This window comes from Mixophyes fleayi, chromosome 12 (genome assembly GCF_038048845.1).
Source record: "Mixophyes fleayi isolate aMixFle1 chromosome 12, aMixFle1.hap1, whole genome shotgun sequence".
Taxonomy (NCBI): domain Eukaryota; kingdom Metazoa; phylum Chordata; class Amphibia; order Anura; family Limnodynastidae; genus Mixophyes; species Mixophyes fleayi.
In genome coordinates this window covers 6,223,542-6,239,655 of record NC_134413.1, presented here as the reverse complement: position 1 = coordinate 6,239,655, position 16,114 = coordinate 6,223,542, and the positions used below count along the sequence as shown (strand labels likewise).

The 16,114-nt window shown below is 39.6% G+C and overlaps 2 protein-coding genes across 3 annotated transcripts in view; one reads left to right on the top strand and one right to left on the bottom strand.

Moving 5' to 3' along the window:
* ATG2B (autophagy related 2B) overlaps positions 1 to 10,240 on the bottom strand; it is a 49,458-nt gene extending 39,218 nt beyond the window's left edge. For both annotated transcript variants that reach the window (XM_075193615.1, XM_075193616.1), the window contains exons 1-8: positions 9,932 to 10,240; positions 8,941 to 9,156; positions 5,129 to 5,291; positions 4,057 to 4,200; positions 3,442 to 3,544; positions 3,190 to 3,352; positions 2,072 to 2,251; positions 1,469 to 1,565 (exon numbers count right to left, since the gene is read on the bottom strand). In XM_075193615.1, coding sequence (XP_075049716.1) covers positions 1,469 to 1,565; positions 2,072 to 2,251; positions 3,190 to 3,352; positions 3,442 to 3,544; positions 4,057 to 4,200; positions 5,129 to 5,291; positions 8,941 to 9,102 — 1,012 coding nt within the window. In that variant the 5' untranslated portion in view covers positions 9,103 to 9,156; positions 9,932 to 10,240. The remainder of the gene's footprint in view (positions 1 to 1,468; positions 1,566 to 2,071; positions 2,252 to 3,189; positions 3,353 to 3,441; positions 3,545 to 4,056; positions 4,201 to 5,128; positions 5,292 to 8,940; positions 9,157 to 9,931) is intronic.
* A 200-nt stretch (positions 10,241 to 10,440) lies between these two features.
* GSKIP (GSK3B interacting protein) lies at positions 10,441 to 14,152 on the top strand. Its single transcript, XM_075193617.1, has 3 exons — positions 10,441 to 10,537; positions 11,841 to 12,101; positions 12,936 to 14,152. The coding sequence occupies exons 1-3, from the start codon at positions 10,475 to 10,477 to the stop codon at positions 13,095 to 13,097; spliced, it is 486 nt and encodes a 161-aa protein (XP_075049718.1). The 5' UTR covers positions 10,441 to 10,474; the 3' UTR covers positions 13,098 to 14,152.
* Positions 14,153 to 16,114: the final 1,962 nt, after the last annotated feature.

Here is a 16,114-nt window from a genome sequence, read left to right as displayed (position 1 = left end):
TAGTGCGTTTTAGCTGGAACGCCATTACCAAATCATAATGGTCCCTTGCAGCTAATACACCATAAGAAGATTAGAAAATATACAATTGAACAGTAGTGATCTACACATGACAGGGGCAGCGACATGATGTGAGGAGGGGAATGGAGGCAGCAGGAAGCCACAGACTGAAAGTTATATAGTGGAAGGAGCAGGGTCCCCAACAGTACAGAGTATATCAGGAGATGAGTGATGTGTCAGTGAGGACAGGGCTGCATGTGACAGGGACAGTGACATGATGTGAGGAGGGGAATGGAGGCAGCAGGAAGCCACAGACTGAGGGGTATATAGTGGAAGGAGCAGGGTCCCCAGCAGCACAGAGTATATCAGGAGATGAGTGATGTGTCAGTGAGGATAGGGCTGCATGTGACAGGGGCAGTGACATGATGTGAGGAGGGGAATGGAGGCAGCAGGAACTCACACACCGAGAGTAATATAGTGGAAGGAGCAGGGTCCCCAGCAGCACAGAGTATATCAGGAGATGATTGATGTGTTAGTGAGGACAGGGCTGCATGTGACAGGGGCAGTGACATGATGTGAGGTGGGGAATGGAGGCAGTAAGAAGCCACAGACTGAGAGTTATATAGTGGAAGGAGCAGGGTCTCCAGCAGCACAGAGTATATCAGGAGATGAGTGATGTGTTAGTGAGGACAGGGCTGCATGTGACAGGGGCAGTGACATGATGTGAGGAGGGGAATGGACGCAGCAGGAAGCCACAGACTGAGGGGTATATAGTGGAAGGAGGAGGGTCCCCCAGCAGCACAGAGTGGTAGTGTCAAATGCACCTTATGTAAATATATATTTGAAAAATGCATTTATAAACTTTATAAATGCATTTTTTAAATATATATTTACATAGAATGTTTGATCTACGCCTCTTATGGAAAACCTAAGACATGAAAGGACCCATAAGGCTCAGCGATTTGTCCAGAGGTAACAGCTGTGTGATACAGGCAGCCTGACATATGTTGACCCCGCACCTATTATCACCTTTACATTTATTTTAGTGTATATTAGTGTGCACTTATTGAGAAGGGCCGTTTTCATAAATACAAATCAGATGTAGACATTTATTCCAAGAATAATGAAAGCTTAATTTAAAAACGGCATAAAAAAAAAATTATTCTACAAAAGAATGTGTTTAAATTTAAATGAAATTATACAAGTTTGCATAGATTCCCATTATGAAACATACATTAATGTTTCAAAAATAATACGTTTTAGCTAGAACGCCATTACCAAATCATAATGGTCCCCTGCAGCTAACACACCATAAGAAGATTAGAGAATATACAAGTGAACAGATGTTTTGGGGAGGGTCAACTAAAGGACAGGGCTGAAATAACAATGTCAAGGAGTGATTTATCCCACAGCCCCCTGAGCGAGGTCTGAGCTACCAAGGAACATTACAGACACGAAACGCTCTCCGTACCTGGCCCGGCAATTGCTGACAACATATCCAGCAAGAGATGAACTTGTCTCGGAGAAAGAAAGACATGAAAGGAATCCACACGGCCATCCACGTCCAGCTAAAAGAAATATATAATCGTTTTTTACAGCAACAAAGCTCTCAAATAAACCACTGTAGCCTAAAAGTTGGCCACAACCTCTTGTAAGGTCTGATTTCTGGATAACCAGATATATGTGTAATTTGTCTACACGTGTGTATGTTCAGGATGCATAGATGCGATGTTCTGCGAATGGTTCATATGATCGGAAAACATGGGGCTCAATCAGTGTTGTCAGCCCAAACTGGCCCTAAGTCCCCACGTAAGACCAAAACAACCCCATTCCTGATCAACATTTGTTCAAAACCAATCAGAATTCAATTTGGACTGGCGGAAAACTTAGGTTATGACGGTAATTTTACTGTGTCAATTGCCAACTGGACTAAATGAGCATTAGGGGATCCAGCCACATGGGAAAAGCGTGCCAACCACATCACACCGGCTGTTGGCAATCTAACGGTTTAACCCACAGTATTATTTATGACAAAGTATTTATTGTAAATGTGCAGAGTATAAAAGGAACTGACCTTTGCCCCAGGGAGTACTTCATTCTGTTTCAGAATCAGTCCCAGCTCAATCCTACCAACTAGTGTAGCGATCTGCACAGGGTCCGAGGGAGTGACTTCAGTTACACTTCTAGTGAACTGTGGATGTGGCTCAAACACCGGTTTGGGGTTCCAGCTGGGTGACAGTTTTGGCTCAGTTTCCTTGCAAAAAAAATAAATAAAATGCAAAAAACAGTAAGTTTTAGTAATAGAATTTTCAGAATCCCTACAGTGTCCAAATGCTCCAATACTAATATTATCAATAGAACTTTAGGTTAGTACAAATGAATCACATTCAGTCTTTGAACACACATTAAAGAGCAGTGGGGTCAAATGCAACAATAGAGATCACCAAGTGAGAGCGTCTTACTAAGCGAGACAGACGGAACTGTACAGACAGCGATTTCAAATCAGTGAAGCAGAGAAAAAACCCTTAACTTGATATTTCATTTTTTGTACAATGATCTCAGGACACTGTCCTTTATTTAAAAGTATAGAAGGCAAAATTCAAAAAATAAAATAAAAAGCACAATGCTAGTTTAACCCTTTCACGCAGGACGTAACCATATGTCCGACTGTGTGATGTCTTCCGCACCAGGCAGTGCAGTAATATCTTACAAAGGAACTGCTCACTGATTAATAGTCAGGAACGATAATAAGTGCTTCCCTCCTGTTATATTACACCTGCACCGCATTCACTATAGACACAAAATCTCCCCCCCTAAGGGATTTAAACATAAAAGTGTGTAAAAAATAATAATAATAAGTTTTAAAAAAATTGAAGTAACATACTTAGCCAGCATAAATGTCTAATGAAGCACACGAATTAGATATCCTTACTAATGTCCTGCTACTCCTTAAGAAGTAAATTTAGCAATATATTTGAGGAGCTACACTAATTGCGTAAAAATTCTGGCTAATATGGGCAATTTTCCCTGTAATAACGAAAAATACATTTATCCCTTTACACTATCAAAAGGAAGTGCAAGGGACTGTGAAAGTCACATGCATGGGTTACAAACTGACACACGTTATTCCTGGGATTGTGATCTAAATCATTTAGAAACAAAACAAAAAAAAAACGGCTTTGTCTTTATTACCACTTTTGAGGTTGAACAAACGGGGGAGGATTTAGCAGATGCCAGGAATTCATCCCAGAAGAAAGAAACGCCACTTAGTTCCAGAACTTTGTGAGCAAACGCTGAGGGTCTGTGCACGTTGATCCCCGAATGCTCGTCCACGGTCTCATCGGAGTACACAGTCCTGCGAGAGAACAGTCCACAGACAGCGAGTCACTCACCTGTCTGCACGGGATCACCCATCCCTACATGTACAAAGGTCGCAGCTCTTACCTTCTGATTCGAATTTCAAGTGCGGTTCCTGTTTTAGAGTTTTCCGGTATGTTTTCTATTCTAAATACGGTATCAATAAACGTGACTCTGACACGTCTCAGAACTGCAACAGAAAAATGACAACGTTAATTGAAATTGGTCAATAATAATTTTCAAGTTACTTGAGATGCGGAGACAGGATTCAGATAAATATGGGTTTTGGCAGATGTGTAGCATCTGACCAACAGAATTCAAATCCTGGCTGACCTGTGATTTTCAGGCTTATGACCCAGAGTTGTTGCTTCCTAAAGCTAAAATTAACTATATAATTATATCACCTGGGCCCCTGATGCTTAATAACAATATGCAAAACATTTTGAAATCACAACCCGCAGATCCACGCGCAAAAAAAATAGCACTTGACGTTGTACATATTCACCCTGACTACCTTGTAAATGTTTCTACTAGAACAGAATTTTATTAGCTTCATGTGGAAATCGCATAAAACTTGATATGTTGTCAATCCAAGTAAAATACATTTTTGTTAAGTATTCTAGACATGTAAAGCTTTCTGCTCTCTCCTTTTCACAACATCTGAGCTGTAGCATTACATCCCCCATCAGATTAAGGTCTTACCGGTTTCTATGGTTTCTGCAAACTTCTCAAGCCCCTCAAACGGTTGGGATGACTCCTGGTCATCAGTCTGGCTTAAACACTCCCTGGCCAGCTGCATACTACTAGTCATAAAGCTGGACCAATACATTGGCTCTGAGGCGGAACCTGTAAAACAAAGTCACTCTCAAAACACAATACAAGATGCAAAAATGCAAATACTAAATGAAAACAATAAGGCCCACAGTTCTGCAAATCTGTTATCACTGCCATTCTAACAGGTACTTGTTTAATGTTATTATAAGATGAACTGCTGAAAATATTCTCAATTACAGTACGTCATCATCTGACCGCATCCATTGATGAGAGGAAGGCCAGTCTTGCCGCTGCATTTAGGATGGACTATTTTTATAGACAGACCGAGGAGAGGAGAGCCAAATGTGGAGGGTTAAAATGATCTGGCCACTTAGGCCGACAGTTAAACACCCGGATCTCAGCCAATTTAAGTACCTATGTATGTGGCCAGTGACTCCCAGTGGCAGGATCGCCCCTTATGTGACCAACTTTAGGCATCTCTATGTTGGCCATAACATTTTTGTCACTTTTTATAATGAAGTTAGCTAAACTGGTGCCAGCTAGCACTACATGATTCCTTCCTATCTTGAACATTGCAGCAAACTCACAACGCAGGTAGCTCGCTAGGGAACACCTGCAGACAGAAGCACATCAGAGCTTATTGAATGACACTTGGATACAATAACACAACTGAAGGTGGGGGGGCTCCCTCCCCGAAACCATGTGCATCTTGATGTCCACAGGTCACTCAAACTAACTCTATTGAGCTTCTGAAACAACGCCTGTCTGCAGAGGTGATAACTAACGCTCTACAAGCTACCTCTGTTGCTTTTTCTCACATAACAAGGGTAAGGAGATACCGTGTGATAAGCAAAGCTTATCATCTACTGCTGCACGCTACACATCAGTTATGATAACAAACAAAAAACAATCCTTTATTCGGGGGGGGAATCTCTATTCATCATAGCGACAGATCTCATGTGAAAACAAAAAACGTTGCATTTCCGTGAGCTTTACATACGTAGTCGCGGCCTTGGTCTGAACACCATCTCCAGCCCTTTCACCTCCAGGGCACAGTTTTCCTGCAGTAAGGAGCCCCAAGGTACAGACAGGGTGATGGTCTGTATAAACCCATCAGTCACTTCCAACGGGGCATCGGCCGACTCCAGTATTTCGTTAAGACTCTGCAGACATGAGAAATATGTGAAGAAGCTGGTTAATCACACCTCGAAAGGAGAATTGTATCATACAAGACAGAGGATGTAGAAGAAAAAAAAGCAGGTGCCACAAAAACAAATTATTTACAAACTTTCAATATGCAAAGAATAAGAATTTTGTATGGAATAAAAGTTAGTTTGTAAAACAGCAATCAGACATTACAGTAGTTTATACCAAGACATGTGAAAACAGAGTTCATCTTTAAACCTAAAATAAATATGTCTATTTTACTTGATTATGGAATGAGAAGGGGAAGAGGTACGTGCACAGAAGCATAAATATTCAATACTGATTGGGAGACTTGACACAGTGCAGTCAATATGTCAAGTATGAAAGAGCTTTTTATTCTCTGCTATTTAAATTGTATAACCAATATCAGCCATAAAATAAATCTGTATATAAACTGGTGCTTCAATATCTGCATGTACGTACAAATACCCAATAATAGATTTATGTCAAAAAATCCATCAATTAAATCCATAAATCTTCAACTTTAGTTTGTCAGTATTTTAGCTAATGGCTGTAAAAAAAAAAAAAAAGATGTATGTTTTGTTTAAATCAATTACATAACTACAGAGAAAACCAAATGTTTACTTTCTAACTTTAGTTTGTTTATAAAAGGACTATACTGTGAAGATAAATTATTCTCTTTTCACTATTTTGTATTATAAGAAATAAAGTAACAATATACACTCAGGAAGATAATGATGAAACCGGCCCTTATTGTCGGAGCTTACGTTATATTCATAAGAGGAAAATGGTCAGTTAAGTTTGAATTTTACCTAAGGTACACTTAAAAAAGTGTACCTTGATAACTACTGTCGTTAAATGTCATTAAATAATGCCGTCACACACACTTGGTAAATCATTTAGAAGTTGCTCCCTGCTTGCTGTAATATTTCCGTGAAAGTCTAACACTCACTCATAGTTCTAACTCAGAACATTCAATAACACTGTAGTTTTTTTTATTCTAACCTCCTTTATTGGTTCACAGTGAGAGTCTACTGTATATTTCTGGGATGAGATCAATGTGTAGGCAAATTTAAAATGCTCATAGAGCTAAAACAACCTGCAGACAATCAGAAAATGCATAACAAAAGTTACTGACTAATACAACAAAACTATAGTGAGTTAAACCTGTTACCTCACAACCTGTGGATTGAGTATCTACAATATGTAGGAATAGTATCAATTATAATAGTAATTGCTGTAATATATTTCAGAGTAAAACAATTGACCTCCACTTTCAGTGAAAAATCAATAGAAATCTACTTGTGGTTAATCATATTTATGTGTTGTCTGCTATCTAATATATATTTACTTTCTGATAAAAGTTTGGACATTTTCATTCCCTTCAAAACCAGTGGTAAATGGCTGCAGCTGAGGGTATCTCACCCTGATAGATTTAATGCCAAGTAAGGGTAAGAAGAGATAGGAGAAACAGATGGCAGCTGGCAGAGGTGACATGAGTTTACCACCCACAGAAATGTGTTACTTTCCATGTATAAATAAACTATTGATTACAAATACACTTTATATAATGGTCTTATATCCGCTTAGTGCAAAGGTAGTTTTACAGTGGAATAAACTCAGTATATTTGTAAATCCTGTATGGTCAGGTTTTTGTGCTGATCAATCAGTTGAAACCAATTCCCATGGTATCTTTCAACCATCGTCTTGATCAGTAAAACAGGACATGCCGTCTTCTTCTGCTGAAACCTTTATTATTACAAAGCTACAAACAACTAGATGCATATGCTATAATTCCAGATAAATGATAACTAGAATCTGATTGGGTGCTATGGGCAACACCTCCTTTTCCTTTTATGAAGGATTCATAAATCTAACCCAAAGTATATACATTTATTTTCACCTGTCTTTAGCACAGACACACATCTGATAGAATTATGAATTTTCTACAGATAAATTGTATCAGTACACACCACCTCCCTCTGTACAGGCATATATCAGTATCTAAAACCTATTAAAATAGGTATTTATGATCCATAAACAGTGGTGTTAGAAATACATCTTCAATGCAGAATATTAACTCATGTTAAGTCTATGTAAAATAAAAAAAACTCCGTACCAAATGAGACTGTATATATTTGAGTTTTCCCATTTTCACTTGCGTTATGCTTTAGTGCTTTATTTTTAACACGTCTTTTCCAAATTTAGTGCGTCTGACACACGTCAACTCAGTTAAAAACTTTGCATACATCTAAATAGCAGCACATTGCGAACGCTTGCCTTGACTTGAACAAGATAACTTCCTGGTTTGTCGCAGACACGCGTTTAAAAAGTACAGATTAAACACATCTAAAAGCTTATCATACACCTATTAAATTCATACATCGAGGGAATGTGGTTTAAACATGATCTTTCAAAACCGCATTGCAAGTGTCAGTATGTACATAGCCTTACACACAAAACATATTCAGCTGTACGGTGTGCACACTGTCACAGCCAACAGAATCATGTGATCTCCGCGCCAAACCCGGGAATAAAGTACAGAAACTAGTGTGACCTATGTATTCACAAACATTCCTCTACTACATTTTTATTTACATAGTAAAGTGCTGTGGAATAGGCTGGAACTATACAACTAAATGCTGATAACAATACAAACAGTTGACACTATACAGATCATATACTACAAGATAAATCAGGTCAGCAGCAAAATGATCCATGATTTGCTTGTTATTTATAAGTACGCTATGCTAGCACAGTGATATCAGAACAGCTCGGATGAGAGAATATTAGTAGAGTGCAAATTCACTTGTGCAAGAAGACGACAGCTGGCCTACGACTGCCTGTTGCCAATCACTGCTCTGCAACCACGATCATAGCAATTATTATTTGTAGTTCTTACAATCTGTAAACATATATGTTTAACACATTTGTGACTTTTGTTATGAAAACCTTAGATAGCATTAAACAAGCATAAATTATATGCATCGCACTGAGGACAGAAGATAATACATTACACTAATAATAATTCAGGCATATTTTTATCTATTTTACAACTCTTCACTACTAAGGTAGAATACATCTAGTAGAAATACACATTTCTTAGCATGTCTGTATTTATAAATAGCATATTAAATGCTAGCTCTGTCATCTTAAAATACATATATGATGTATTCAGACCTGCTACCTGTACATGGAGAATACTTTTCCTCTTCTTTCTCTAAATTGTAAGCTCTTCTAAGCAGAGCATTCTCTACTACATGTACGGCTCTGCATTATGACATGACAACCTGGTTAACAAATTATAATACAGTATTATGGCACAATATAAATTATAATAATCTAAATGTAGATAATTATGTATATATCTTAGCTTTTAGCATACATACATCTCCACAAATAACATGACCATAATTAAGTCTCAACTTTGCAGTGTATAGCTCCGTTACAGTACAAAATATATAGAGTATAAAGCGTTATTTTCTCTGCATGACAGCAATAACAGAATACAGTATTGCACAATCTATTGGCATTTCATAGTGACAGTGAAAAATGACAGTAATAATAACACTACTGATAAGACATATTTACTAAAGAACCAATAACTGAACCCAGCTATTGATTGGCCACATATCACAGACCTACCCATTTATCCAGGGGAACCTTTGACAGGGAGCCGGTGCCTTGGTACAAATCCAGGGTGAGCTGCTCCAGGCTGAGTTTCTCCTGCAGGAAGTGGCCCAGGTATCTCTGCAGCAGGTACCTGCAGGCCCTTTTCTTGATGGACTCTGAGAAGGGCCAAGGCATGGTCGCAGCTGGTGTGGGCTCTCGGAGCCCCACTTAGTATGTTACAAAGCCAGCCTGTCAGTCATAAAGTCAGGCAGACACCGTCAGTTACTCTATTGTACACAGTCAGACATTTAGTTATACAGGTAACGTGACAGCTGGTCTCTTGGGAGGCCGGTTATTAGCCAGACACTGTCCCAATCTGTCACCGACACAGAAACAGTTGTACACAAAGAGATCATCAAAGAACAGTCATACAATAATACAGCCCACTCACACTCAGTAACACATTCACACACAATCAGTGTCAGTCATACAATGATACAGTCAGTGACACATTGGCATAGTTTGTGACAGTCATTAAGTGGCAAACACACAGAGTGACAGTAATATAATGATACAGTCCACTCACACTCAGAAACACACTCACACACAGTCAGTGTCAATCATGCAATGATACAGGCCACTCACACTCAGAAATACACTCACACACAGTCAGTGGCACAATCAGTGTCAGTCATACAATGATAGTCAGTGACACATAGTTTGTGACAGTCATTAAGTGGCACACACACACAGTGACAGTAATACAATGATACAGGCCACTCACACACAGTCAGTGTCAATCATGCAATGATACAGGCCACTCACACTCAGAAACACACTTACACAGTTAGAGTTAGTCATGCAATGAAACAGGCCACTCACACTCAGTAACACACTCACAGGCAGTGTTAGTCATACAATGATACAGTCAGTGACACACTGACACAATATGTGACAGTCGTACTCTGCCTGACACAGCAGTCACGATGTGCTCTGGGCCTATCCGTGCAGCTCAGCCCCTCACCCGGCGATGCTGTCAGTCTCCCAGGGGTCAGACGGTCCGGGACCCCGGTCCTGCATGTGCCCACTGTAAGCAGCCGTGAGCTGGCCCCGGTGTCTCCTAACGCTCCGGTACCGGCTCAGCTCGTTGTGGTCTCTGGACATAAACAATGACGTCACTTTTCTGACAGAAATCGGGGTATGGCAGAATCCGCCATCTTTGTTTCTGGCACCTTCTGGTCCCGTCATATAACATGTACCATAATACTGCTCAGCTCGCAGGCAGCTTGTAAGGAGCAATTAGTTATTTATCGGCAACATTTATTAGATGATACAGTATGAACATAACACCACAGACATGATGCACAGGGAGCTGTCACTGGACGCCGCAGTCCTGTTACTCCACAGACCGCGCTGACTCCGCTGTCAGCCATTTTATTGGAGTCAATTCCGTACTGTCACTGTCATATTAATCTTCAAGAAAATGGCCGCCGACAGAGATATCTGAGGAGAAGGTTGGAGACACTGTTATTTCGACTCGTCTGCGGAAGTGTCGTTGGGAAACGTTATGAGATTACCGGAAGGGCTGTACAGTGTACTCAGTCTGCGCAGTTGTCTTGGGATTTGTCAGGTAAATATCCGCGGAATCCGAGGTCTTGTGTCTGTTTCCAGTGGGGGGTGATAGAGTGTGACCCGGGGGTCTCAGCCTGAACGGGGGTTGAGAGTCTGGGGCCTCTGTATTATTTTTTGTGTTTCAATGGGAATAGTTTCTCAGGTATCCTGGATTTCTCTTTGTCAGTGGGGGAAGGGGGTTTTCTCCGTGCATGCTTTTTTAAATTGTTTAGGGGTTCCCCTCTGTCTTTGGGGAAGGGGGATCCCCTCTGCGTTTGGGGAAGGGGGTTCCCCTCTGTCCTTTGGGCAAGGGGGATCCCCTCTGCCTTTGGGGAAGGGGGATCCCCTCTGTCCTTTGGGCAAGGGGGATCCCCTCTGTCCTTTGGGCAAGGGGGATCCCCTCTGTCTTTTGGGCAAGGGGGATCCCCTCTGTCTTTTGGGCAAGGGGGATCCCCTCTGTCTTTTGGGCAAGGGGGATCCCCTCTGTCCTTTGGGGAAAGGGGATCCCCTCTGTCCTTTGGGGAAGGGGGGTCCCCTCTGTCCTTTGGGGAAGGGGGGTCCCCACTGTCCTTTGGGGAAGGGGGATCCCCTCTGTCCTTTGGGGAAGGGGGATCCCCTCTGTCCTTTGGGGAAGGGGGATCCCCTCTGTCCTTTGGGGAAGGGGGATCCCCTCTGTCCTTTTGGGAAGGGGCTTTTCTCCGTGCATGCATTTTTTAAATTGTATGCGTGGTCGTCTTAACATTGTTTTTCTATTAATAAACTTAGTAGAGATTCACTCTCTGATGCTGTCCTCATGCAACTGAATTTTTCTCACGACTGACATCTTATGGCTCAGATGATGACTGGACTTTGTAGTCTTTTCATGGGGGGCTCATATATTACACAATTTCTGACCAATTAGGTCAAAATCATGTGTGGACACCTTAATTATGACTTAAATATTATGGGATTTCAGAAGGATTGGGTTGTATCAGAGTAAAATAAATAGACAACATGGTTAATGGGGAGCTATGCTTCTTGCCCACGTGTTCCGAGTTGTCAGACATTTTGCAGAATGTCCAAAGCATAACTTTTGTCCAGCTTTTGGCAGTATTTTTAACTCTATCAAATGATACCCGAATAGATTAAAAAGTAGTGATTAACTCAGTTTGTAAATTGTTTTATCTGTATAAAAGTCATTGACCTCTATTAATGGTCACAATGGGATAACCTAGAAAAAAATATTTATATTTACATAGATTGATTCATGTGTCTGTGATTACTTTTTATCTTAACAAATAACTTGCATATTCATGAAAGTTGATTTCATTGTTTTCCTCCAGAAAATGGAAGTAGATTACAATCCTGTGGACTTGCCAATTAACGCTGTTTATGCTCAAGATTCTGAATTCCGAGATCTGGAAGGGTCAGAGGGAAAAGACATGAGGCTGGAAGCTGAAGCTGTTGTGAACGACGTCTTATTTGCCGTCGCCAACATGTTTGTCTCTAAGAACTTACCTTGCGCTCTGGACATGGCCTATATCAATGTGGAGATAAAGGAAGGGCCCAGATACTGTGTTGAACTCACGGATGCCGGCCTAAGGGTAATAAATCATTAATGGCATTAAATGCATTTCAGTTGTAACAGGACATGCAGACTTGTGTTTCTCCTTTGGGTAATCCACCTTCCAGTAACTTTAATTTATTAGCCTGTTCAAGTACTATAGCTCTATTTACTAATTAATTGCTTTATCTTTGTGGCTTCTGTCTGCACTATTCTGCCTTCTCATATAACGACATTGCTGAAAAAAGGAAAAAGAAACTAAAAATGAAAAAAAAAAAAATTACTTTTGTAAATGTTGCAGGAGGGCACCCACCAGGATAAAGTTATTTAAAGGTGCTGCTTCCAATGTGCACCCTATATCAGACTATGCATTCCTTCTGTAATCTTTCTGCTTGGTGGTCGGGTATTTTACCATAGTATTTGCATTTTAATTGTTGCAAATTGTGACACTCTCCTGAAATATATAATGATACGTTGTTACATTATCTCGGTTTATTATAGTTTATAAGTAATAGGTTTCCTGGCGACCTGAAGTCCATAGACTTCTAGTAAGAAGATTGCATCTCTGCAGAAATCTGGGGGAAGGATGTATTGGGACTATGTAATCTGTACGGAGACATATATAAACCCTTATTACCAGTGGTTCCCAAACTGGGTGCTGCGTCGACCTCCCTGGGGTGCCGCGGCCAGGGCTGGTTGTAAGTAAGGTGGATGACTACTTGGTAATTATTTTGGCTTAGGGGTGCCTTGAAAAAATTATGGAGACCCTAAGGGTACCTCGAACTTATTACTGTACAGTGTTGCCTAATCTTTAAGATTATCTTTTGTTTTTTGCTTGTCCTGTAATATGGTTTTTGTATTTCTGCCCCCTCAGGTGGTGGGTTGTGCGTTTGACCAGGTTGACGAAGGGTACCACAGCCAGTACCACGAGACCATCTACTCCTTGCTGGACTCTATAAGTCCTGCGTATCGGGATGCGTTTGGCAATGCTCTGCTGCGGAGGCTGGAGGCCCTGAAAAGAGATGGACAGTCATGATTGTAAATTGCCTGTGGAACCAACAATCCCATTCTGCATCTTGTTTTTAATGCTCCTGTCTCCGCACACGCTTATGACGCCCTCACAGTATCTTGCATTTGGAAATGTACATAGCTTTGCCATATAGACCGCTACATTGGGAAACATAGTAACCAGATATCTGCAGTCTGGCTCCCTAACAGAAGTACCATCTCTTCTATATTTGGTGATTAACGTCCAAATGTTTAAATTTTAACTTTGTGCCACGCTTTCCTGTAATGGAGAAAATATTTTTTATCCAAGACATTTGTCGTATATGAGTTAGAAAATGAATACTGTTAATATTAGTTTGGCACCTTTGTATAATGCAATATTGATGACTCTAAAAGTATTTATTGGGTGAGTTTCATTGAGTGAAACCCAGAATGGACAAGTATTGGGGTTTAGATTTGGGAACTACATAATATAGTTGTTTTACTGGGGGTACAGCTTGACCATCGGGTGCTTAGTATTAAAAACACACTTCGACCCTTCTTAACTTTTAAAGGGATCCTTTTTAAATAATAAAAATGTTTTTAAATGAGTTCTCTTAATCAGGGAATCCATGTTTTTATTCTTTTGCTAATGAATATAACAATAAATCATTGTACTAAGGTCACCTTCACACAGTGGACATATCCTATTGGTGGGCTTTACTGGTAAGCAGCGTATAAATCAGACTCTGATCGAAACCTCTTTTACTCAGAAGGGAAGGGGTTAACTGCGCTGTGAGCGACCATAAAGTGAGAATCTGGAGACGCTGCAACAATCTTTTTATCTTGGAAAAACAATGGTTTACTGAATGTTTTTATTATTCCCCAAAATATTTTCATAATCTTATATACAGAGGTAACTGAACAAGTTTGTTTTAGTCTATTTATAGGATTAATTCTCATGAAACCACCCATAGAATGTATTAAATTTGTTATAATGTCCACCTAATATAATCTACAATGTTCTTGCAAGTCTTTCAGTAGGGTGTGTGTAAGAGCAGAGACTTTGTAGACTGTCAGCTGGGGGTCACAATGTTTGTGGGGGGGGGGGGGGGGGTTTTAAACACTCCGTAAGTGTCTGAGCTCTGCAGTCTAATTTGAATGACTGAGACTAAAAATCACAAGTAGCTATGCACATAAAATGAAAAAGAAGGTAAAATATATGTTTGAGAGAGATGATGGCCTGTTCTTGCTGCAAGCTAGCCAGAAGGGTCGTCTTATAACAACAGGGTAGATCGCCTGTGACTCTTGTCTGTTGCTGAACTATAACTCCCAGAATGCTCTGGCAGCCAGTGATTAACCAACATTAAACATCAACTGAACAATCCCAGATTTCCTGCTCCTGATGCAGTTAATGTATTTTTGCATGAGGCTGTCGTTTGTGTGTGAATAAATACAACATAAGTATCACCAAGCAGAGTAACATCTGATTTATAAATGCATTTATTTACATATGTATTTGTTTTCTGATTATTTTCAATTGGGATACATTTAGGTCATACGTTGTTTGCAGATTAGAGTTTAGTGGCTTGCAGAGTGTTTCTTGACTACTTCTTTTAAATTTAATTTTGCACGTGGCAGCTCTTATTCCTTATGTACTGTAAAGGCCTAACGCAGGTCACTGGTTGGTCACTAAATACTTCTTTTATGCTATGAGAGCCTTGCAGGTCAACCTGGGGAACATCCACAGTGTCAATTAAATGCACATCAATTGGGAAACATTAAATAGATTGTGACAAATCTAAAGACCTATCTAGAGTGCATAGTTTTCAAAGGGGCTTTGTGTTGTAGTAATAAAGTAGTTTATTCCATAATAAAAAAAAAATCTCTATAGCCTCACCAAAATGACAACAGTTAAATAATAATAAAAACATTTGTATACTAACAAGTGTACTACTTAATTTGTTGTAAGGGAACAAACAACTATGCATGATTGGCACATTTAACATACATATTTGTTTTGATTTCTTTCTGTCATTTTACCCAGCAGGAGGCATGCAGTTAATTGCACAGTGATTGTTTTTTTTACTGTTTGTATGTCTGACTAATTTTAGTATATTTATTATCTATCTACATGCATGTATTTTATTTCTGTGCATCCGTTCCACTGCACTTGCTTAGTGGTGAATAATATATTCATGCAGATATTTCATTGTAAGAATTTAATGCAACTTAACCAAAGTTGTATGTTGGAATGGATAATACATCTGGCTTTTTTCTGAAATTGTAACCGTGTTTGCAAAATGAAAAAATAAATATATTTATGCAAAGTTGTTTTATTCAATTATTTTCTGTAACTTCTATATAGAAGTACAGTAACTAACATAAGACGATGAGTAGGACATTATTGTAAATAAAATCGCCCTTAGGTGTAGATTTATTAATCCTTCTAAAAAGAAAAAAATGGAGATGTTGCCTATAGTAGCCAATCAGAATTCTAGTTATCATTTATTTAGTACATTCTACAAAATGATAACTAGATTCTGATTGGTTACTATAGGCAACTTCTCCACTTTTTAAACCCGATGTTAACTGCAGCTTCATACATTTACCCCTTGTAGTTAGTATTATAAAACGTCACATTTGGGACTTATGAGACAGCGCTGTATGTGACATGGTTACGAGGCATCTGTCCCGCAGCAACATGTCCTTACACATGATGTTACAATGTTGGTGTCTACATAGAGCATTCTTAACAGCATTATAGGCCCCCAGGCGAAGCAGTGCACTGAGGCCCTACCTGCACAACCACTTGCAGGAATAAACATTTAAATTATCCATAAAATTAAGCTTATATTTATTAGTACCTTTACCAAAATCAGTGTTTAAACATTTAAAAACATGCTGTACAGCAGAGATTAGTCCACCCAAATGTTTGGACAATATAACATGAGTCTATAGGCAACATCTCCACTTTTTCAAACCTGCAGTTTAGTAAATATACCCCTTAAAGGTGAAGAAGAAAGAAATTCACCATAAAAATGGTACTCAGTTGGTAAATCATAG

Excerpts from the sequence above, each read along its gene's own strand:
- GSKIP (XM_075193617.1), top strand. The coding sequence starts at position 10,475 with ATGAGATTACCGGAAGGGCTGTACAGTGTACTCAGTCTGCGCAGTTGT. Across the intron at positions 10,538-11,840 it reads GTTGTCTTGGGATTTGTCAG|AAAATGGAAGTAGATTACAA; the intron begins GTAAATATCCGC and ends GTTTTCCTCCAG. Across the intron at positions 12,102-12,935 it reads TCACGGATGCCGGCCTAAGG|GTGGTGGGTTGTGCGTTTGA; the intron begins GTAATAAATCAT and ends CTGCCCCCTCAG.